Source organism: Strongylocentrotus purpuratus, unplaced genomic scaffold (assembly GCF_000002235.5).
Source record: "Strongylocentrotus purpuratus isolate Spur 01 unplaced genomic scaffold, Spur_5.0 spur5_contig_838, whole genome shotgun sequence".
Taxonomy (NCBI): Eukaryota; Metazoa; Echinodermata; class Echinoidea; order Camarodonta; family Strongylocentrotidae; genus Strongylocentrotus; species Strongylocentrotus purpuratus.
Genome location: NW_022145544.1, coordinates 1,466,807 through 1,490,453, shown reverse-complemented (window position 1 = coordinate 1,490,453; position 23,647 = coordinate 1,466,807). Strand labels below are relative to the sequence as shown.

The following is a 23,647-nucleotide window of genomic DNA, read 5'->3' as shown; positions in this document are numbered from 1 at the left end:
TACACTAAATCGAAATAGGACAACACTATTGCAGGCGTTTGAACACAAACACATCCATACTTTAAACAAAAAATATTTATTAAAGCCTTATTTCATTGTTACATTGCCTCGAAAATAACTTACCTCGGTGTCATCATAATGAAGAATTAAAAAGGTTTACAATAGATTTCATTTTAGTGATCACTAAAGCTAGATATTTCAATGCAATATGTGTTTTATAAGTGCATTTTCATGTAAATAAAACAGAAGGACCTGTGAATATTCACATAATGAGATACATAATACAAGGTGCATTGTCCGCCTACAAATGATATCATGCTTTGTAAATATTCACGTAAATTATATTTTATCTTTTCCAATTATTAAAAAATTAAAACAATTTCACAGGTGTAGAGAACAGTATACATTCGTTATTAATAAAATTTGAAATTTTTCAAAACGATGGATAATACAAAGCCATAGACGTCATTTGCTGGAAGGGATAGGTTATTGTGTATTTTCCTACTACAAAGACCGACGACTTAAATTGAATCAGTCTTGCCAAACGCACAAGTAATTTGTACTCTTTTCAAGTATGTCATCTTACCATGTATAAAACAAACGATCAATTAAACGTACCCACATTCTGTATCAGTGCATGCATGTGATAATATGTGATTATAACATGTACAGTGTAGTTTTGCTTTAAATGATAGTGTGAGGAATTTTTTAGAAACACTGAATAGAATAAGATTACCATCATCTTGCTTGACCAAAGGCCCTATATATATAGTTGTATTTATATTTTATTTTGTATTTACTATGTGGCTTGTATTATTAATGTAGTCTTACTTGTGTGAAATGTACAGTAAGTTAATGATTATTATGAAAATAATTTGCTCTCATGTGTAACAATATATATACATGTATATAGCAATAAACCATGATTGGCAAATATACATTACAAACCGAACTTACGACTCATCATTTCAGTCTAATACAAGCCAATATAACCTGTTAAGTATATAATACACAGAGATAGAAAATAGACAGCATTATTATATTAGCGGTCTTCCTTAAAGGTTGAGGTGCATAAAAGTACAAGGATATAATAAAGATTTTAACATTGAACACAACTTTATATAATATAATTATCTATAATATAATTCTTTTTATGATCGTTTAAACGCGGAGACGGTAATTATGGAAGCGCAGATTGTATAGACTACGGAATAAAACCTTGGAAAGACAGAAGGACAAATATTATCAGTAATTATATCCTCAATTCGCTCCTTGGAGTACATTTGGTATATACAATAACATATCGTAATACAAAGACAACTAAATATGTAAAATTATATACACCTTGTAAAGTAAAGTATAACATTCAGAAATTAGTTTTCAAATACCATATATTATGTAAAGATATATTTGATCGTAAGTCGTGATTGAAAAAATAACCACACCAGAGTTGATGGCTCTGGGATGTGGATTTCATTTCATCAACTCAAACTCAAATTCCAGTTAGTATCGGGCGAGACAATTAGTATTCTATCAGTTTATAGTTACTTCAGTTCAGCATGTGGATGTATTTACATGTATGTTACATCTCCAGTTAACATATATTTTACATTGTACCATGATATTCAAATAGGTCTGTTTTAGGGGTATGACTCACTCTCATAGCTAAAACATAAACAAGCAAAACCAAAAACAGACAAAGTGTCAAGAAATTAGAATTTGAGTAAAAGTTTGCGTCTGTGCCCGCTTCATTAAACAAAATATGCTTTTAATGGTGGAAGGTAAATTGATTGTACATTGTGTAGATTGCAATCTTCATAGTATCCACCATTATTTCAACCATGCCAATATATGGTGGAAACGTATTATACAAAGCACAATCACAGTGTTATCTTGTGTCCACCTTGTTCAAATCCATGTATTCACAATCTTAATATTGAAATGATTGTATACATCGTCAAAGTTGACAATGGTTACTCTATTCTGTTTCAATTATGTTGTCAGACTTAAAATTCATAATGAAATCAAGAATTAAAAGTCGTTAACTACCACATAAATATGTTAATCCAAGATTTAATCCATAACCACGGATCAGAACTGACGAAACTCGCTTAAACATTTCGTATCATTCTCGCCTCACATTGTTACGAAAGTAAACCACACTTATTATTCTTTTAATTTAGTTATTTTCTGCGTTCAAAGTTAGCTTCTAGCATCTTCCTTATGGATTTTACTTGAGTTGGATGTTGTCGACTAATCCATTCTTCTGCGCGTGTGATGCAATCCCCATGAGCCATACCTTTACCCCCATGAGACTGGAGAGGGCGGGGTAGAGGGATGCTGTCCATTTGTGATAGAACCTCCCTCAGATAGAGAATGAGGAGGAGGGTAAGTAGGATGGAATGGAGATCCCGACGAATGTGGGATGGTACTGGGAGCTTGCCTATGTGAGTTGAGAAGAAGGAAAATATGAGTGAAAATCTAACGTTCAGGTGGCGTGAAATTCCGTAATTTAAATAAATCCTTCGGCGATTTTAAAACAAATATTTTTAAAACTTTTTACTCGCATTCCATCTATGCTGGATGCCATGAATTTGCAGGCTACCCATTGAAACACGTAAATCTATCAATGTTGAATTAATTCTAACTTTCATGAAATTCCATCGATTCTATCCATCCATTCTATTCTATTTTTCATTGATATCGTGTAAAAGCTTAGTTGAACGATAATTTTTAGTCAAGTTCTACAGAGCCTGAAATGTGATTATATTTAATACCAAATGTGTTTTGTTAGGGTTTGTTAGTCGTCTTTTCATTGGCAGATTTTTATAACTACTTACAACAATACGTATATATCTCCTGGAAATCCATGACGAACAAGTCATCTACCATGTGTTCATGATCCTTCCATGTCCAGATACCATTCTGCAATAATCAATAACATTCATCAAAAGGCTGACCCATTTTGTAATTATAAAAAAAAAGTACTGGCGAGCTTCCGAAGTGTCGAAGCTATCAATTAAGCAACAATTTAATAAGATGTTGGAAAAAGGGGGATCGAGCTTTTAAACGAAGAAGACATGACAAAAATGCGACAGGTTGTATCTTTAAAGCGCTTAGGCACTTCGTTGTATCGATGTATCGGGTGCTATTATAAAAGCGGAATATTATTATTATTATTATTATTATTATTATCTTCAAAATGACCTCAGAAACATAGGTGGAAAGAGTACAAGAAATATAGAAGAAAGAAGATCGGAATTCCAGGATTAGAAGTTGTTGCTCTCGTTGGAATGATTATAAAGTCTGTGTCAAAGACTGATCATGATTATGTACACATTTCCTAGCCATCATATTATATTTAATGGTTTTAACCACAATCTGCACTGAATTTCCTATCTAGTAATAATTGAGCAATTTGATCTCCATTTAAAAAGAGTTATGGTAACAATTTCATCAGGGATATTATGGATACCACATCGTAAATAAACGAACAACACTTACCTTATCTTGTTCTGATATCACGCGGTTGATTTCTGACATATTCCTCTTCGACTCTTTAATCTTGATCGGTGATCTTAACTCCTCCATAGGGTGCTGTTCCTCATCATCTTCCCATATGTCACTCTCACTTGATACATCGTCATCGTCCCCTATTACTCTTCTTAAAAAAATTGAACCGAGCATAATATCATCTGCTTCAGCCATTCCGGAACGCGGTAAACTAGAATAGATGTGCATCGGCGCACCTCCGGGTGGTGGTGGCGGTGTTGCTATTGCTCTTGCACTTGAAAACGAACCGAGCATGAGGTGGTTATCTGCGTCAGCCATTCGGATACGCCGTAAAGAAGAAAGGACGGGCATTAGTGGCGGTGGCGGTGGCGGTGGTGGTGGCGGTGGTGCAGCTCCGGGTGGTGGTGGTGCAGCGCCTGGTGGTGGTGATGGCGGTGGTGCAGCTCCGGGTGGTGATGGTGGTGCAGCGCCTGGTGGTAGTGGTGGCAGTGGTGGGTAAGGTGCTGGTATCTTCTCATCACCTTCTTCTATCTCATAATAATCCTCAAGCGCTTCTGCCAGCATTCCATCACCTGCACCCCTTTCCATCATGAAGCGTGCACTTATTTTTCTTTCCTCAGTTAGCATTGAACGTCTACTTGTGGCAGACATGCCATATGACCTTGATGGGTCGCGTGCTACTGCTCTCGGGCCCCGCGATTTTTGTTTACTTCTGATGCTTAAACTCTTGCCGCGCCTTGTTTCCTTTGCTGCTTCTTGCTTTTCTTTTTTGTCTTTTCCCCTCATCCAACCAAACAATGCACTCATCGGTGATTTCTTTTTCATGACTTTGGCAGATCTACTGAAAGATTCGGCCGACGCTTCGATGGACATTGATCTTTGTTCGAGATGGTCAAGGGTGTCTTGCCTGGATGGATCCAGTAATTCCTCTATTGTCACAGCAAGTTTAGCCCGCATTTGTTCTAAGGATCTCTCTTTTTCAGGTTCACTCGACATGCTTAAAGCACCATGAGATGGGGTTGTGTCAGCACGTGCGGCCTCCATCCTCTTCTTTTTCTTCTTCTTCCCCTTGTTTTGCCCTACTGACTCGTATTTTACTGCTTTTCCACTATCCGTTTTGGCTTCAGGTTTCCACATGCTGCTAGTTGGATGGATAAATGTTGTATCTGTGTGAATTATATAATATTCATAATGAATTTTGAGTTCACCATGTTTACAACCTTTACAGAGAGGTGACACAAACTTAAAACATGTCAATTTTGATTGTAATTTTGAATAACATACTATTGTTTAAGCTATTAATTCTTATAGAATACGTTGATTTTGTGTTGATTTGGCAATCACTGGTCGCACAACAGTTCATCTTGAATAAGACCTAATAAAAGGAATTTCAAGTTTATTATGAATTGTATGTACTGCATTCGCAGCGAACACATTTCAAACGTATAAATGAGTGCTGGTAAAAAGGAATATTTTGATAATATGTTCTTGAATATAAGCTTGCTTTAATTCCCATAAACATGATAGAACAATATGTCTTGATCATGATATTTTTTTTAAAGTATAAAAGGCGCAAGAAGAGAAACCACTCAAGTTGAACCTACCACGAGGCAGAGGTTGTTCTGTTTCAGGTTTGCCTTCACGAATCATGCCATGGAGTCTGGAAGCAAAAAAGGCACGACAAGTTGATCAGTTAAAACGAAAATCGGGAACAGTGAAATTATACCTTACAGTAGGTTTATACTGATGTTTGTGTTGAAATACCAATTATTACGCATTCTGTGTGGGCATGTGTACTGCATAAGATCCCGGTTATAATATTTTCCCCGTATCCCCCCCCCCCTTTCGTCTTATATGAAAGTTTGAGACCCTAGAGCAATAGCTAACCCTAAACCTACCGTAAAGCTCAACTTAGAACCCAGTCCAAACCAAAGAATTAATGCAAAAGATGGATCCCCGCGTCTTCACACCACTCGGAAGCTTTCCTCAATCGAAGTTACTGTGTTCTTATTGGAGCAATGTTAGAAGAATATTTTTGTTGAATAAAAGACTTGGTGATGGTTGACTAACTAAATGGCAACTTTCTTTCGAAAAGGGGATGCTTACAATTCAGAAAAGTTTAGGGCAGTTGTATCCAGCGGTCTCATTTCTTTCTTCTCCTCCTCATCTTCTTCTTCCAGATCCTGTTCAGTTACTATCAATAATGATAAAAGAATACTACTCAACATTTTGTAGTAAAATACCGAGTCTACTTGTTTCAGAGAAATACATCTTGAACAAAGGATTTTCATATGTTAAAAATAGACACTGCACATACACAAAGAACATGAAAACTCAGTTATATATCCGTTGTTTATTCAAGTATATATATATTTATCACAAAATTAGAATGATATGAGTTTGTTAAACTTCAATTAAGAAGAGCCAGTGTTTTATCATGAATTATTATTGAATTCTTACCAGTAAGAGCAGGTTGAATCCATTGCAATGCCTTCTCTGCATCACCTTTGACCCGCACTGTGAACTTTGACATTTCCAAGCAACACTGTGAGGAAGAGGGGGACAAAGAGACAGAAATATAAAGAGAAAGGGAGAGAGGGAGAAAGAGAGAGAGAGAGAGAGAGTTAGGATGAGGGTGGGTGGGAGAAGCGGGGTTATGAAGACAAAGATAGTGATTGGCAAAACACATTATTTCTCTGATGGAAGGTGGGATTTTGTTCGATGTTTTCAAAGCAGCCAATGTCAAACGTTTTTCGGTAGATGAGAGTGAGGATTTGGGAATAATTAGTTTATATTTGTCAGCCGATGAGAGATTGATGTAGACCATGATGAAATTATGTTTACATGTAAATAGATTGATACTACTGTCACAATAAATGTATTTTTACACCCATTCGGCCACAACAATCTCTCTCTCTCTCTCTCTCTCCATATATATATTACAAAAGTGACCAATCAGGATTATCTTACTGTCCGAAAGAGGCTTTGCATGTTTGACATGTTTTCTTTAGCCATGTTGAAGGCGCTGTTGTAGTACTTCTCGGCTGACGAGTAGGAGAAATTTGACTGAGCAACTTTTGCCTGCCTGAGGATTCTTGCCACAATGCTCTCCGCAGGACCCTGAAACGGACGATTAAAAAAAAGCTGGAAATGATAATGTTCTTTTAACTTCAAAGAAATTACTTCGACATGTAGAAGTATTTAGAGAGATACTCTTTTCAGCAATGAATACGTCTCGGGAAGCACAGCTATGTCTTTTGATTCTTGCAAAACTCTTTCCAATCTGTGGTTTGAAACACAATCGGGATTCGAGCAAATTGTGGCGCACGAGATGCACTAATCATTATAAGCTGAGCAGGAATATAAAAACTTGTGTCTCAAAAAGGGAAATAATCTTTTTAGGCAAACTATTGGAAGGTTTCTAAAGAGGATCGTACACAATTACACAATGAAAGATGTATCTGATATCGATATTTATACCAAGACTAATCTTATCAATGACTTGAACGTATATATGAATACCGAGACTAAACTCACGTTTTAGCTTTTTGTTGACACTTTGGTTTTGTCCAAAAACAGAATCACAAAGACTATCGAAAAATTAAATTTAGAAATTGAAAAAGCATTAACGAACATAACGAAGACGCATTACGTAATCCGAACTTGATAGGTATGACAATAGGGTATGAAATATGGCCTATTAAAATGGATTTGTTCAGACTTCGCAATCGTGTTCTGACATTGTCCACACTCTAAATTATCACGTATAAAATATCACCTCTCGTTCCAACACAACTTCACTCCAATGCAAAGACTCGAGATCATCGCGTGTGATCATAGATAGTAACTTGTCAACGTCAGGTGAGAAGGTATCCAGTTGAGTTTCCTATAGGAAACAATGAGAATTATGCAAATATTATTGTCTTGATGGTGATTGTATTAAGAATGGATTATTTATTCGACGGTGAACAGCTACTGTCAAACCTTAATGATTGCGAGACCACAAAGCTAACAAATTTAATGGTTCCTTTTGTTGTCTATTTGTCTGTGCATGCAAGAAAACCTCACAGATATCCTTGTTTGTTAAGACATTGGTATACATATTAACTTTAAGATGACATTGCTACAAACTTAAAGTTTTAGATTTTGACAGAATTGTGATTTGATGTTACCTTGCAAACGTGATATGAAATAACGAGCGAATTCACCATTATGCAATGTGTTTTCTTGTTACAACTAACTTACCTTATCCCGTTTTTCGATCGCTATAAAGCTTGTGAGAGGTGTGATGATTGACAACCGGATACTGAGGTCAGTAAGATAATTCTTGAGGTCATACTTCCGGGTCTCATGAAAGACATGATCTCGATGAAATGATCCAATGTCATAATCACGAACGAGAGCTCTCCCTACTAGACGATGGAGAGTCTGAAAAGGGAAAATTAATTATTGCAACGAGAGGGAAATAAAAACAATATTAAGTCTTCACAATATAATGTTAAATATACGAGAACGTAACTAAATACTTATATGACAAAGGAATTGTTCTAAATATCTTTGATTGATACACTTCTGTAAAAAAAACAATTTACACACGCGCCTGAATATGTTGCCATGATTGTCCGTGGGGAAAAAATGTTGAAATTTGTTTAAATATGAATAAACAGTCGTGATTCAATTTTTTTATCGAAAAGTGTATGAACCTGCAGTACTCTAACTTACCAAAGAAGATCCATCAAACTCGATGGGCGTTTTGAGTGATTCTTCTAAGCGTTGTCCAGCTATCTCCACAGTGAGTTGAACCTTTATTAAACAAAATATGCGCAAAAATCACTTATTGTTGATGATATATATTTTTGAAAATATAACAAATCTTTTTTATGTGTCTCAAGAGATAATACAATTTTTTACAAGAGCTAGAATGTTTCGGATCGTAAGTTAGTTGTTGCCGGTTGAGGCGACCAAACAACAAGAGCAACACAAGGAAATTTTGATAAGTGTTTCAGTGGTGGCACAGAATGATAAAACAATTAGTAGGCTGTAAACACCTGACAGAAAAAGAGATAACACACTCCCACACACATACAAGAGTTTACCTCTTTGACCTTTGGTCCAAGTGAGAAGAGGAGAACCTTGGATCCAGTAAAGACGGATGATGTCTGAGCTGGTACCTGGATCAGGTCCTTGGTTTCTGATCTGTGGTCCGCATTCTCCTCTGTCTGCCATGTTGCCTTCACACAACTCACAGACGGCTGGCGGCAACGGTCAATTTGGGCAGCGATCTTTAAAATGGGAGTCAATTTCGGTTACAAAAAGATAATCAAAATTAGAAGTAACAAATTCAGGTCTGATAAGTAATATAATGTGACAGTTACTTGTTATCACACATTTCCAAGATTTCAGTCACCAATAATAAATAATAGCCTACTTATTTCCGAATGATATTAAGTTATTGACCGTTATTTCATCATTGTCTTTAACATTGACCTCAAATTATCAAATTCATAAGAATACCTTTCCTTCCCACTTCGATTTTGTCTTTGGACTGAAGGACTCGAAGGCACCTCCACTGACATCAGCCAAGGCACGAAGTATGTGGCGATTCCCAGCAGAGCTGAAACAATAATTGGATAAAGAAAAATGTGGTATTAGAAAAAACAAATATCCTGACGTTATGGACACAATTATAACTGTCTTTATTAATTATTTTAATTCAAATTTATTTGCATGGATACTTTTTAGTTAATGGAATTCTTTAGAATTGTTGATCAATCAGGGATCAAAACTGTAATTTCTGTCTGGAATTATTCACTCTTGTAAATCAACAATAGTGTCATTACACTTTTTATTTTTATGTTTGACAAATTCAGATATAGATTGCAATGATCATCGAATAATTACCTAACAGCGCACGTGAATATTCTGTTAACGTGCTTATACTTGGAGGCAATTTCCAAAGTGAGTTTCTCGTTGGTGAGATGACCGTCGGATACAAGGAGAACGTTTCGCGCCGAATTCATCATGGGTAGAAGCGAGAGTGACCGGAGAGGGCGCCACGCTTCTGAGCTACCGCCAACTGATCTGGCACCTTCGATGAACTCTAAGGCTTCAAGAAGCTGACGTTGGCCGACAGGTTCAACGGTCGGAAAGAGTTCGGTGAAATCTATGTGCAAAAACCACGGACAAAAACAGTTTCATTTTTGTTTAAACGTTCGAGACTATTCTGAGGAAGCAACAATTAGCTGATGAATCATCACGATAGTTCAATGCAACTAACCTGTGCCGAAGGTGATGACATTGAAACGGCTTTTCTCTGGTAATGACTGAAGAATCATTTTGCAAATCTTTTTCGCATCCTGTTTAGGCTCTCCTTTCATTGAAGTCGAGCAGTCCAACAAGAGAACTACTTCAGGATCAGCGATCAATTCGGACTGGATTGTCGGGTAGAAGACCGCCATACTAGCCTTTGGAATATAGAGTATATGATATCATATTATTACGTTTTCTTCAAATTCTTTAGCTTCCTTTTGTCCAAATTACAAGCCTTTTGGTTATTTTGGGGTTTCTAATGAACAACGTAGATAACATTTTGCAGCTTTTAAAACGTGGAACGATTTGATGAGAGCTTGTCATAAATCGTTAGTTGCGGAGATATTATTTTCTTTTTTTTTCGGTTTCCATAACATTGACCGCACAGCTCTGAACCATTTCCGACCAAAAAGCAGGCAAGTATTAACAAAGAGAAAATTGTAAAAATCTATCAGTCCAGCGACAAAAATAACATGCAATACTTTATTATTACGAAGTTCCGTTATAATAACTTACATATGATTCACATGACGGATCAAACTCGGTCCAGAACCTTGGTGTGTTAGGATGGATAATGCTAATGAGCAGCTGGAAACCATCACCGAGTTGGACTCTATCCCCCAAAGTAACGGTAGCCTTCATCTCCTTCCGCTATCAAATTAGAACAGTGAATCAAACATTATTAATTGATGAATAATTAATGAATAAAGTGTTGGTTGTCTTTGGCTCTCCACCCATATAAACGGGCGACACCAATAGAGAAAAGAAAAGAGATGTTTTCAGCTTTACGTTGGAAAAAAAATTACAACTCGATACGAAAGTGTGACTTGAGGATTCTGGAATGTACTGTTGGTTTGAAGGTGTAAAACATGTGGAAAAGGACTCATCCACTCCCATGATTGACACCCACTCTGCTATGAACTTTCTATGAACTTGCTATGAACTTTCTATGAACTTGCTATGAACTATAGCCTTTCTTGTCAAAATCTTCTTAGAGTATCATTTATTAAAACGATCCGGGTCTTATGCTTCATAAGCTTTGGGAACTGCATTTATTACTAGTATGGTAAAGAAACTGTTTGTAATGCTCGCACTTTGTATTACAATTGCTGTTTGCTTTAACCTACACGAGCTTGGCTCCTAAATGAAAGGCTGATGGTCTACGAAACGTGGTGGAGAAGTGACTAAATGTAGTCCTACCTTTACTTTGATCACATGAGTCGGTGATTCAACTAATGAGATATTTGATAGCATCTCCATGGTTATCTGAAGAGACTCCTTCCTTTAAAACGAACGAAAATTAAAAAAGGTATTTCACAAGGAAGACATTATTATTAGACAAGGTTAAATAAGGTTTTATATTCCTCTATGCGACCCATACCTAACAATGAACTTCATCGCCTATTAAGTTAGATTGTTTGTGGGAGAAAATATAACCCTCTTATAACGCAGACAACTACGTCCGGACATCGACCCTAAGACAACAGTACTATCCCCATTCTCCGGGACAAGTACTTCTGAACAACTTCACCAGACCAGTGGGTAGCTGATAATCACTTTATTGTTGTGTGGTTTTGTAAAAGGGGTAAAGAGGTAATTATCCGGGGGGTAAGATCGAGTCTGGGGCGGTAATCTAGGGTAAAGAGAAAAAAAGTGGAAGATAGAGCAGGAATTGATGACATAGTGGTCATCAATGACACTCAGTCTCAATTTTCCAAAAATAGAAAATCCCTATTCAAACTTCAGTAGAAAACTAACCTCCAATTGAAATAATTTCCTTAAATAAAAAATAAAATATAGATTCAGTTTTGAAGCGTTAAATATCAATCCAAATACATTATTTTTCTTGATGATTGATAATAATTATTCATTAGGATGTGTATAGTCTTACCTTTCGGTCTCATTTGATGCAACTCCCGTCAATGCCTGAGTTTCCTCTGTAAGCTTTGTACCGCGAATTTCTTCTTGTAACCAAGGAGCAACGCTTCCCAGAAGATAGAAAGCCATCTTGCCCCCCTCCTCTTCTGCCAATTCAGTGACGTATGTTATCTTGATGACCACTCTTGCACGAGGAGGGAGATTGCCGATGCTCACCGAAAACACGTTCTTGATGGAAATAAACAAAATTATGAATAATTTTCAGTCCGCGATCAATAACAATGTCAGGCGGATCATTAAAAGTGGGAAAATATGCCGACTGTAATTCCTAAAAAGTCTCAGTCTTTTGGCTCTTTCGGCAGTGCCTTTGGAAGGAGAGGAGGATAAAAACTCTCCAGAAACTCTCATTAGGCCGGTCAGGAGGGGGAGGGAAGGGGGAGGGGAGGTGGGACAAAATGTTTTCTTTATGTTAAATTCTTCATGGGGAGGGGGTGCTGTTGCCGATTTTTAACGGCGATTAAGCATAGCAGGTAACTGATTACTATAAATACATACGGAAGCTTCTTCTTGCATCAGGTAGGCTCCATGACCCTCTCGTACAGCCTCCTGATATTCTTTCTGTGCTATCTCTTTGGTCTTCACCGTACCCACTACATGTTTGTCGTTGATGAATGCTTCAAAGCCACATACAGCTGCCTTCTCGTCCAAAGGAAACACGTAGCGAGCTTCTCGAATGTTCGTCTCTGAAATCTGGCTCTGGTAAACTTGTAGAACTGTGATCTATAACCAAGGAATGGGGAAAATGTAATTCTAGTCATGGATTAGCCAAAATTACGTTTTAATAGTATTGTTTTTTCTCCTAGGGTTCTGTAATGAGAACCTACAAACTTCTTATTATACCGGTATCTTTAAAAACTTGAACAACTTTAGAACATAAGTGAAAAGATGATGGATAAATATTTCAAATGGTGTACTAAATGAAAGACATTCTGATTGAAGCCAGTGGCGGCTATAGGAAATGGTACATAAGTGTGAGGCATATTGAAGTTTTGCAATCAGCAATGATTCAGGTTGCTTCAAAAGGGGTGGGGTGGGAGACGTAGGCCTACTCCGATGTCATCTTATGCTACATATATTCTAGTGGATAGTACTTGCAACGGACACCCGAGTAGCTTCATGAGGAAAACACTGTTTGGATCATTATCCAGTTTTTGTCTGGATACTGACCATATTATAACCGCCGTTCGTCCAGTCTAATTTGTTTCTTTAGGGGTACAGCAATATGATTCTGGTGAATTTTTGTGAAGCATCTTGTCATATAAGTATGTCATACCTTCGCTGCAAGATCAGTGATGTGGCCTCTGACATGAACTTCTTCAAGTATGACGCCCTCTCTGCTGTTGGCTACAACTAGACCTGCGGCTGTCCTGCTGACAGGGTCCTGACAGCACTGTACGTCGGCCAGATCTAGGAATTAAGGATAACACCGTATCAAACTAAAACGTTATTTAAATTCAGCTCTAACTGGAAGAAACTACATGATGCTATACCCAATTTAATATGTGGACGTTATTTTAAAACTGTTAACACATCAATAAAAAAGAGATTAGGAATAACGGGGCGGATACATCGTTACTTTTTATAGACAGATACAGATTTACAAACCCTGTTCGAAAGAAAAAAAATCGGTTGAGTCATGGGACATACTCAGCAGTTGAATAATCCCTTTTTTCGCACAAAGGAAGTGTATTTTTTAAATGAATGTTTAAAAATACTAAAACCCGTTAAGTAGCCTTTGATTTTGTAAATCATTTATCACTCTTTGGCCGACGTGGTTATAGAAGAACAGTTTATGCACAAAATAATATGCAGGTAATACAAATGAAAATAAATAGAATATCTACTATAACAGACGAATACGAACCAATTTTGTCGGAGGTTTCTTTTGTTTCTCCTACGTTGCCCACCACGTCATCTTCGTCGTCATCCTCCTCATCATAGGCGTAGCCATCGACCACATCATCATCGCCATCAATGCTGAACTCGACGAGATAACGAATGCATTGTTGCTTGGTCGAATAAACAACAAATTCGTCTTCCTAGGTACGAAAATACACATTGTGGACAAAATCATTTTTACATCATTTGGTCGACCTATTGAGATGTTTATTAAAAATACATTGTCCTATATACCCTCCCGAAGAACAATGAGCGTTATTAAATGAAATAGAATCGAGTGGTTCCCCTTTCTCCTTCGAAGTCCAAGAAACATAATATCTTTAAAAAAATGCAATGGAGCTCACATTTTAACACCCCCTCCCCCTCGGGGGGGGGGGGGGGAAGGATCGATCCGCCCTATTTATCAATTTCTCTATGCAAAAATGTCCCATATGTCAAGTTATTAATCTTCGTAATAATTAATATATGTTTCTACTATCACAAAATAAAACGAAGAAAATCGTAAAGGCACTAACCTTGAACTCTGAAGGCTTGTTTTCTGAAGCACGAACACCATGTGTGCTCTCGAAGCCTTCGGGTGCCTGTTGCATCTTTGTGTTGAATTCATAGTAGTCTTGAGTGGATCCGAGAGCGACCCTGATGACAAGCATCATCCTCGTCTGAGAGAAGTATCCGTTCTTTGTGTACTGAATGCATGTGCTATAGTAGTGAGATGATATATGATTATAGTATGATGAAACCCAGCTTAACGTCTTTATATGTTTCAATTTGTTCATTGAAAATACATTTATGTATATCTATTTTAAATGTAATATGTACAGTGCTTCTGCAAGGTGGTGTGATGAGACTGGTGTGGGAAACTTAAGATGATCAAGCATGAGCGTCTGGATCTGCATTGTTTGTGAATATACTTAAGCAGCACGTCTATACATTAAGTCTTATATCATTCATTGTATAGTATACATAGTCCTGCACATAATGCAAACATGTCTTTAACAAGAGCTTCATCAGATGTGTTTTGTCTTTGAATCCCACTACCTTGTCTAAAACTATTTCAGAATACTTCATTTTCTCGATGTTATCAGATGATGAAGTGAATTATTGTCACATATCAACACGATCAGTAATATATAGTTATAAATAACTACCTTGTTCGATCACCAAAGTATAGACCTGGACCAAGTAGCCCCTCGTCACGGCGTTGTCCGTTAAACATTTCCACCACAACCTTGGGCATTAGGAGACCCCTTGTAGGGATAAAACAAATTTATACAAGCGGAAAACATTGTGTGAAACATATTTTACACACCCTTTTGACATGCATTTGTATCAGAGTTGTAAATGCCACGTCTCAACTAAATAATGTCTGGGAAATTTTAATATGTTTTCACCCAATTCCTTTTTTTGTTGGCTGGTACCTTTAGTTATTTTGTTTGAAAGGTCAGAAATTTAGGAAACCCACGACTTTTTTGTTTTGGTTTATTATGTCGGCAAATTTGATCAGACAAATTAAAACCTGCCCTTCCCTGCTTTTTCAGAATGTTTTTCTTTCTTCAGCACAGTCTTTGTAAACATGATAAGTCATAATATACTTTCACCTGTCCCTTGCGTTCTCATTGTGACACTTCTTCCCTGATACATTATCTTACCCCTTCCAATCATGGTCCCAACCATTTCATCCCTCTTCCCAAAACCCCCATTTTAAAGGAGTTTATTGTATATAATACTAAAAAATGTTTTGCTTGGCTTAGCAATGTTCAAAATGAGCCCTCTCCGTTAGAAGGACCCCTTCCTTGGCATCTTAATTCGTTGCCCCCCCCCCCTCATTCACTACACCCCTACATTCCAATACCCCTCTCCACCCTACACCGTCTCCGCCTCGACATTCTCTTCAATCCTAGCCCCTCTTCATCCCTACCCTTTCTCCCCAATTCTAATGATTTAATATCTGGACAGTATACCAAGTAAATTGTTTGCTTTGTAGCATGAAAGAGCAATATTGGCCCATCATTGATAAAGTCATGACGGCTACCCTCTTCGTCACATAAACCCATTCCTTGACATTTGTTACCCCTTCACATTCAACCATTAACTCCCTGATTATACTGCACCCCTCCCCATTCAACTCCCGCTCTACCCAACTAAAATGAGTTAATACCTGGATAAGATCCCAAGTACGTTGTTCGGCTTGGTGGCGTGAAAGAGTAGTGTATCATTGCCAATGTCGTGAAGGTAACCCTCTTCGTCAGGGGGTCTACTAACTGCGTAGATCCGGAAGGTGTTTACTTTCATCTCACTTTAAAAAAAAACAGAAAGGGAATGAAACGAAAAACAAAAAACAATTTTAGAAAATAAGACAGAGATTCCGTTCATCACACACTCATTAAAACGAGATGGAAAGATCGCCACAATTATGGCGAAATGATTATAACAGTGGCGTCTCGTTGCATGGGCAAGTCATAGAGTTGTGGTTGAGTCGGGGAGTGTCCTTGCCTAAGAAAGACGTTTAAATGCAAGGGAGCAGAGGAGAGACTTTGGGAAGATTTGTTATTCTCCTTCATCAGTCGTTTGAAACAGACCACTTGATCAAGCATCGACGAAAAACTTCCTAAGGCTTATAAATTTTCATCTTGTCCAAATTCTTTTTTCCCAAAGATGATGCTAATCATTCATTTAATTGGAGTAAACCCGAACTTACTTCACGAAGTGAACATTAGTTATGAACCTATATCCGACTATGATGATGACATACTTAGACATAGTTGATTGGACTAGTCTTTTGATCTTCTCATACTCTGGATGATCGAGTGGTAGATGTTGGATGTAACATCGTAGAGCTCTGTACTTGGCTTCAGGTGTGGGTCGTTTCTGCCATCCCGTCTCCTCGCTGATGTATACTGCATCTCGAATCATCTACTCAAAACAGGGATTGGATAAAGATAAAAGAAGGTAAAGGATGCAGATAGAGCGGGGGGAAATGGGATGGGAAAGAGAAGGATGGTTGGTTTGAAGATTGAGGAAAAAAAGGAGAAGGAGGAGGAATATACGAATATTATCAAGGTTATATTAATCTATAGAATCATTTTGGTTCATGAATTGTCTTGTATTTAAATGTTTCATACCTCGTTTGCTAGTCAAGTATACCTTCTCTCATTTGATAAATGGAGATTCCGTAGGCTGGTGGTTCTTTCACTTAACTCTCAATCCTAGGGTTGAGGGTTTAAATCCCTGCCAGGTACTATATTTGATAAGACATTAATCTACATTTGCTACACTCCACCCAGGTGTAAATCTTTTCCTGGCAATGATGGGGTAACACTAATTGCAGGGCCTGCAGGAGGAGCCGTATTGATATTCATGGGGCTACCCTGGGTGAATATGAACCAATCATTAGTATCATTTATCTTCAAATTCAGAGGCACTTATCAATATCGAGGGGTATATCACGACCCCTTTGAATTGCCCCAAATTTTTATTTTGATAAGAGTACGATTTTCTTTTTCAAGAGCAAGCAATTACGTTGATTGGTTTTATTTTATTGTTCCTCAGATACAAATGAAAGACAAAACCAGAAATATTCTTTTAAAACAATGAGCCGATCAATATTTACAACATCCCGCTATTCTTACCTGACATAGGTCTAGCTTTGTTGCGACTTTGCTCAACAGCCTGATCGGAGATTGCATGTAATCGTGATGAGGAATGAGGGCGTAAAACTCTTCCTGAAGAGTCTCTATTTCAGCATCCGATATTTCGTCGTCGTATTCATCATATTCGTCATATTCGTCACCTTGATGTTTGCTTTTCCTCTTCTGTAAGATATTCCACATCTGATAAAGAACAGCTTCTGCCTTTGCAACCTGACAAAATAATTCAATTTGGAAACGTCTCCTTATTTTTGATATCGGCAAAGTAATTATTTCGATTTGATAGAAAATGTTGACATCGGTTACATTGCTTGGTAAATATGTATTATTCTCTGATTTTGTGAGCTTCAAAAGTGAATGGGCATAATTTAAAACGTACTAGATTACTTTAAGGTCGAATCATTAGAAATTAGATTATTTTACTATATATTTTTCTTTCATACAATGTACATGGATGATGAGTTTAATTATTCCACTGGCTAACCAATTAAGCTGACGATCGTAACTCTCAATTTAAGTGACATTTTCCTTAGCAAAGTAATGTATTCTTTCGCACATTTGATGATTTCTCAATAGTTCAGATATGGATTCCATCCACGGTATAATTCATGTAGAGGATTCGTCAGAAATAATGGAAGAGGTTGAGGTGTGTCACCCCTATTTAAACTTTTTGGGGGTTTAAGAATTCAAGAACCTTTATAGGCCCATGTGTATTCTTTCCATGCACTTATCGACACATACTTGTCCAGGAAGAATTGATGCCACAGGGACCGCTAGATGTTCTTTGAGTTTCCCCATCGCTTCCTTCCAAACATTGTCCACCAATTTGGCCACCTCTGGTGATAAACCCTGTGTAGGTGAGTAGGTTTCTCGGTACAGAAGGGTCTGGAAAGGAGAAGAAATAAGTATGAAAAAACAAACTATAATTATGTAGTATGATCTAAAATACGTCAAATATTATGTCTCGGACTCTTGTAATTTGCAGGCTAGCATTTGTTTTACTTATTCCTATGTCGTGATCTTATTTTAATTATTAAAACAAATATTTACAATTTCAAAATTTCACAGGGCTGGATTTGAGCGATATACATTTCCTAGATGTTTAAATTTCATTTCAATGTTCCCACTTCTCTTCATCTACAGATACTAGCTGATACATGTATATACAATCAACTACTTATTTGCTGTTCTTCTTCATCATGTCATAATCATATTCCGTCATCTTTGGTCTTTCCCTTGGAATGGTCAGACACCATCACAGTTCTTGGTCTACCTCTTCCAATTTCGCTTTCCAACTTCTGTTCCTCTACTTCTCTCTGCTTGGACATCGACATCGTTACAATTTCAACCAGCCCTACTCTAGTCATGAAGGATATGTTATTATACCGCTTATACCACTTTCCGGAAACCGACAATAGTTGACGGACATTGGTTATTAACGCTTGTTAATTCTGTAAAACGCATTTCTATGATGGAATGTGCAAGAACTGAGGGACTTATGGCGGTTTTGAGAACCTTTTCAACAATAATAAATCAAGAGTATACCTTTCTCAGTGCTTCTGAACCAATCCATCGCGAGTTATTGACAGATGAGACTGGTGCCATGGATGCCCTACCATCTCCAGATGAAGTGTGTTGCTTGTAAAGATCATCATAGATCTGCAAAGCCTCCTCGGCCGTAGATGCATAGTGGCATTCTCGATCACCGCTCTCTTCATCCTGCATGGTAATTGATTGGATGGCCAAAAAAGATAGATAAATTCTGCTTTTCAATTTAACTCATTTTCTTTTAGTAATTCTCCAAATTATCAAGTCAATGAAAATGTTACATGCTTGCCAAAATCGTCCCTAACCGTGTAAGGTCCGAGCCATTTGCGCTAATTTATGTGCCATGTCTGTTTGGAGTAAATGCAACATGTTACAAAAGGTTGTGGATCAATGAAAACTTTTTTTTATTTCTCCAACTTATCCAAATCTCTTTTTGTACCATATAGTTTACAGAGTATTATTTTGGTCTATTTATGGTTTACTCTTCAATGACTTTGTATGTTAAAGATATAAGGTGGTTGGTAATCTACTCTGGATTCTATCGTCTTTGGAAAAAATGTATCATTTTTAAAACTTTATTGGTAAATCCATAATATCCAATGATATACATGTTGATTTATTGTGATGACAGTCTCAAGTAATTATTATCATGATTAATACCATTAGATATACGTGACTGTCATAAATAGATAATTGAATCATAATGTCCATATTCAAGGTTGATGATTAACACTTTCGGTCATCATCCGAAATCGAAAGAACAAACACAATTGTAACTTTCATGGTTATACTTAAACATACTTTTCAATATTTCCAGTGAATCTATTTTGTTCTGAGTAAAACTAAATTACCGTTGCTGTTCCTGTTGACGTCAAATGGGTCACCACTTTAAAGGGAAAGTCTTTTATTTTAGAAGTTTCATTTCCATCGGTTTGATCACCTGATGTTGATGATGATGATGTCAATTTGGATGGTGTAATGTTTCTTTGTATCTCAACGGAGAAGACACGAGCATTTCCGGGGGCAGCAGCATGCGTTTCCTGAACAGATATATTGAAAACATACAAAACAAAATGATGAACGAAGAAAGCTGTTATTAGTGTTGTCTAGGCAACACACGTTAAATTGAATAATAAAAAACAACTAAAATTTAGAAATGATGTAAAGAATGAAATCAGCGATACCAGCTTTTTGAGTAAAGCTGATCATAATCTACAGAAATGGAGGGCCATGACTAACGATGTATGTAACAGACTTGGCCTTATAGGCCTTAGATGATGATGATGATGTCATATCCATTACTGACAGTTCGTCAGGGGCCAGGGTGCAATGCACTATTTCTTGTATCTAACCGGAAAAGATCTAAGTATTTCCGGGGTTAAAATATTGTGCAATAATAGAGGGAAAGGGTAGGTTTATCGTGCGCTACAAAAAGTATCACTAAAGAACACGAGTGTTGTCTAGGCAACACACGTTGAATTGAAACGGGAAGAACTTTTTTCTTTCTAGTATACATGTAAGTCTATACGAGTTTAGGGATCATGAGGCAAGAGAAAGGATTCGAAAGAATAGACTCGCGTATAGACGTATTGAGCAGACTTGTCATGCGAAACCAGCAGTTTTATATATGAACAGGAAATAAATGAAAAGAAGAAGAATGGCTATATAGGTGACGTAGAAACAGGAAGTATTGGCCGGGGCATGCAGTGGCGGATCCAGGGGGGCGGGGAGCCCTGGGAAAAAAAATGTGTAAAAACAAGTTAATTTTACCTTTTTTTGGAGATGGGCCCCCCCCCCCCCTGGCGCTCAAGGGGGGGGGGGGGGTGTGCAAATATTCAAATTTTCGAGGGCCAAACAAAAAATGTACTCACTACCCACGCCTCCCCCCCCCCCCCCCCCCCACTGAGCGAATTGTCGGCCGGCGCGATTTTCAAATTTTCGGAAGCTAAAAAAAAAAAAAAAATAGTTCTCACTACCCCCCCCCCCCCCGAGCGCATTTTCTGCCGGCGCGATTTTCAAACTTTCGGGAGCAAAAAGAAAAAAAAAATGGGCCCCCACCCCTAAGAAATCCGTCTGGGGGCGTGAACCCCAATGATTGAGAGAGAGAGAGAGAGAGAGAGAGAGGGGGGGGGGGGGGGAGAAAGAGAGAGAGAGAGAGAGAAAGGGGGTGGGGGTGGGGGTGGTGCTCTTGATTTCGTCTGGAAATACATGCACCTTATAAGGGATATCACTTCAATTGCGTCATTATTATATCCAAACTTTACCAAAAAAGAAAACACAAATATGAAGACATAAAATCGAGTGCAGGTTAAAGCAACCATACCATGACGAAACATGACGACCGGGATTAGTTCATCTGCCAACTTCATCCAGGATAATACCTATTGATTTTACCATATCATCCAAAAACCGCAGTTTGCTCAGAAAAAAAACATGATTACCGATCATGATTGATAGTTTCAGGGCTGTTGTAATCTAGTCTGGCTTTTCCGCTGGTATTCTAAGTAACGCTTAGCAATTTGACCCGTTTAAATTAAAGCTGAAACGCCTATGGGTTCAACGCATTATGACAACTTGCTCGATATTGCACTATCATTATTGCCATAAACCTAACCCTTTAAAAAATGTTCTTATAGTTATAGAGTAATTAATATAATTCTTACTTGAAGAACTGCTGCCTTGACCAACTGTTCCTGCACTGGTACGATGACTGGTTCGTCGATCCTATGAAATCGGTAAACGAATATGAGTTTTTTCACCAGAGAATATTATTATGAATAAAATTAATCGATATGACACTTTCATCAATCAGTTTCGTAATTCTAAGAACAGAATAGCCAATCTCCTTACACTTTCTTACATTAGCTTCAGCCGTGTTGGGTTTCTCCTTTCTCATTTCAATGTTAACCATTCACATTTGATTGTTATATTGATGTAATTTTTGTTTGGATAACAAACTTCAAACTCAAACTCAAACTCATGTCTGACTGATGTCTTTAACGTCATTTATTGTTTATAATGATGTTTGTCAAAGTCATAAATCGGAATAATTGCCATTGTAATATTCCTTTCTAACGTAAACCACTGTCTATTTTGTTGATTCAAATTCTTATATCGAAGTACTTTAAGATTCACTTTGTACCACTCCGGCATTTCCAGATCTATCTACTGTAGAAAGAATAATATAATTATTAACTCACCAGGGCATATTTTTGATTGACGTCGCCATGTTGATGGTCTAGTATCGACGTTACACTGCATGACAATGACAGAAGGGGGAAACATGATATAATCTGATCAAGTGCTAAGCCAGGTGTAGTTGCCACAGAGAACGCCCCCCCCCCCTCTCCCTAAATCGCCTACACTTAGCATTACTCATATTATTGATAAGATGATTGCTGTAAAATGATTTATTGTCATCTAGATTCATTCCTACGTCCTTCATTTCTTCGTATATAATTATCTGGAAGCATATTTATTGGTTAAAAAACGAAAGGGAAATATGAAGATACACAATACACGTTATACCAATGCAATATATTATTTGTGTATATTAATGCAATAAGTATCTTTACTTTCATGATGTATTACAGAACATAATTATACAAAACATAGAAAACGTGTTTACATTTTACCACTTTGATCATGATAATACCATTTTTTAAACAGGTTTTTTTCTTCAGTATTGACTTAAAATGTTTAATCCCAGATTGACATTGATATTTACATTGATATTGCACTGCATTTCCATGGATACTTATGTTTGCCGAGTATTACAAGTAGGTTGATATCCTCCTTTAACCGAAATGTTGATTTAACCTCCATGCTAACAATGCATATATTTGCATTATGTTTTACACTACAATATCCGAAAAGAGGAAATTGCCGGTGAAAAAAAGAGAGAACGAGAGAGAGAGAGAGAGAGAGAGAGAGAAAGAGGAGAAGTGTATCTTATATCTTTGCATACTTGTTCCACCAATAGTGGGCCGAAAATCCAAATTTGAAAGAATATGATATATTCAGGTACATTTCTAGTTAAGCTCCGTGATATAGGCCTGAAAGAATAGACCTTGATAGGTGTAATATGGTACCGCAAAGACAATGTCAAAACAAGATTAAATGCTTACCTTTGTCGACAATAGCCATCTAGGCACAGCAGACGACGACCGAACGAAACAATCATACACTGCACAGTGGCCGGTTATAAATTAATGAACCTCGATTCAGATCTAATATTTTCACGAACATATAATATTTCATATCATGCAGGCGAAGAGAAATTGCCCCCTTTCTGCTTGGCGATGTGCTTGATACATTACTGCAGAGACAATAATGAGTACTTTACGTACACATCCGTATGCTTGTGAAATCAGAAACTCTATGTAGGCTACTGTATATAGTCCACGTACAGAAAAGTGCTGGCAACCGAACCATGAACTATAGTAAAGATAAACTTCAGTATCTGACGCGTCATAATTATATCCGGATATGAAATTTTGTACTTTGACTTCTATAGTAATACGGCCTTCGCTCGACTGAGCACGGTCAGAATCATATGGAAACTTTATATTGTAATATATATTGTAACGTATCACTGTATATCATACCAGCAGTTCTTTAGTCTATAGATCAGCGTTTTTCAACCCCCCTTCTGTTTTTAGTCACGGCACCCTTTTTATAGGAGGTATACATAATACGTACGGACATTTTTGCGTTAGGGCCGTGAAGGCCTCTTGCCCGAAAATATGCTATCCGGATCTGAAATATTGCGAGCGACCGCCGAAAAATTGCAC

At 37.4% G+C, this 23,647-nt stretch overlaps 2 protein-coding genes across 2 annotated transcripts; both read right to left on the bottom strand.

Annotated features, from left to right (window-relative positions):
- Positions 1-53: 53 nt before the first annotated feature.
- On the bottom strand, positions 54-4,650 carry LOC575677 (formin-like protein 20). The gene is made up of 3 exons (XM_030986564.1): positions 3,505-4,650; positions 2,841-2,925; positions 54-2,443 (listed from the first exon to the last, which is right to left on the bottom strand). The coding sequence occupies exons 1-3, from the start codon at positions 4,648-4,650 to the stop codon at positions 2,184-2,186; spliced, it is 1,491 nt and encodes a 496-aa protein (XP_030842424.1). The 3' UTR covers positions 54-2,183.
- Positions 3,909-23,278, bottom strand: LOC105437220 (protein mono-ADP-ribosyltransferase PARP4). The gene is made up of 28 exons (XM_030986926.1): positions 22,982-23,278; positions 22,055-22,109; positions 21,518-21,578; positions 19,706-19,894; positions 18,852-19,025; positions 18,048-18,191; positions 17,289-17,519; positions 16,412-16,572; positions 15,818-15,955; positions 14,808-14,906; positions 14,175-14,358; positions 13,625-13,799; positions 13,034-13,167; positions 12,256-12,480; positions 11,714-11,928; positions 11,023-11,104; positions 10,339-10,473; positions 9,791-9,977; positions 9,415-9,676; positions 9,028-9,127; positions 8,610-8,795; positions 8,236-8,316; positions 7,759-7,941; positions 7,292-7,399; positions 6,484-6,633; positions 5,620-6,058; positions 5,118-5,173; positions 3,909-4,679 (listed from the first exon to the last, which is right to left on the bottom strand). The coding sequence occupies exons 2-26, from the start codon at positions 22,081-22,083 to the stop codon at positions 5,924-5,926; spliced, it is 3,768 nt and encodes a 1,255-aa protein (XP_030842786.1). The 5' UTR covers positions 22,084-22,109; positions 22,982-23,278; the 3' UTR covers positions 3,909-4,679; positions 5,118-5,173; positions 5,620-5,923.
- Positions 23,279-23,647: the final 369 nt, after the last annotated feature.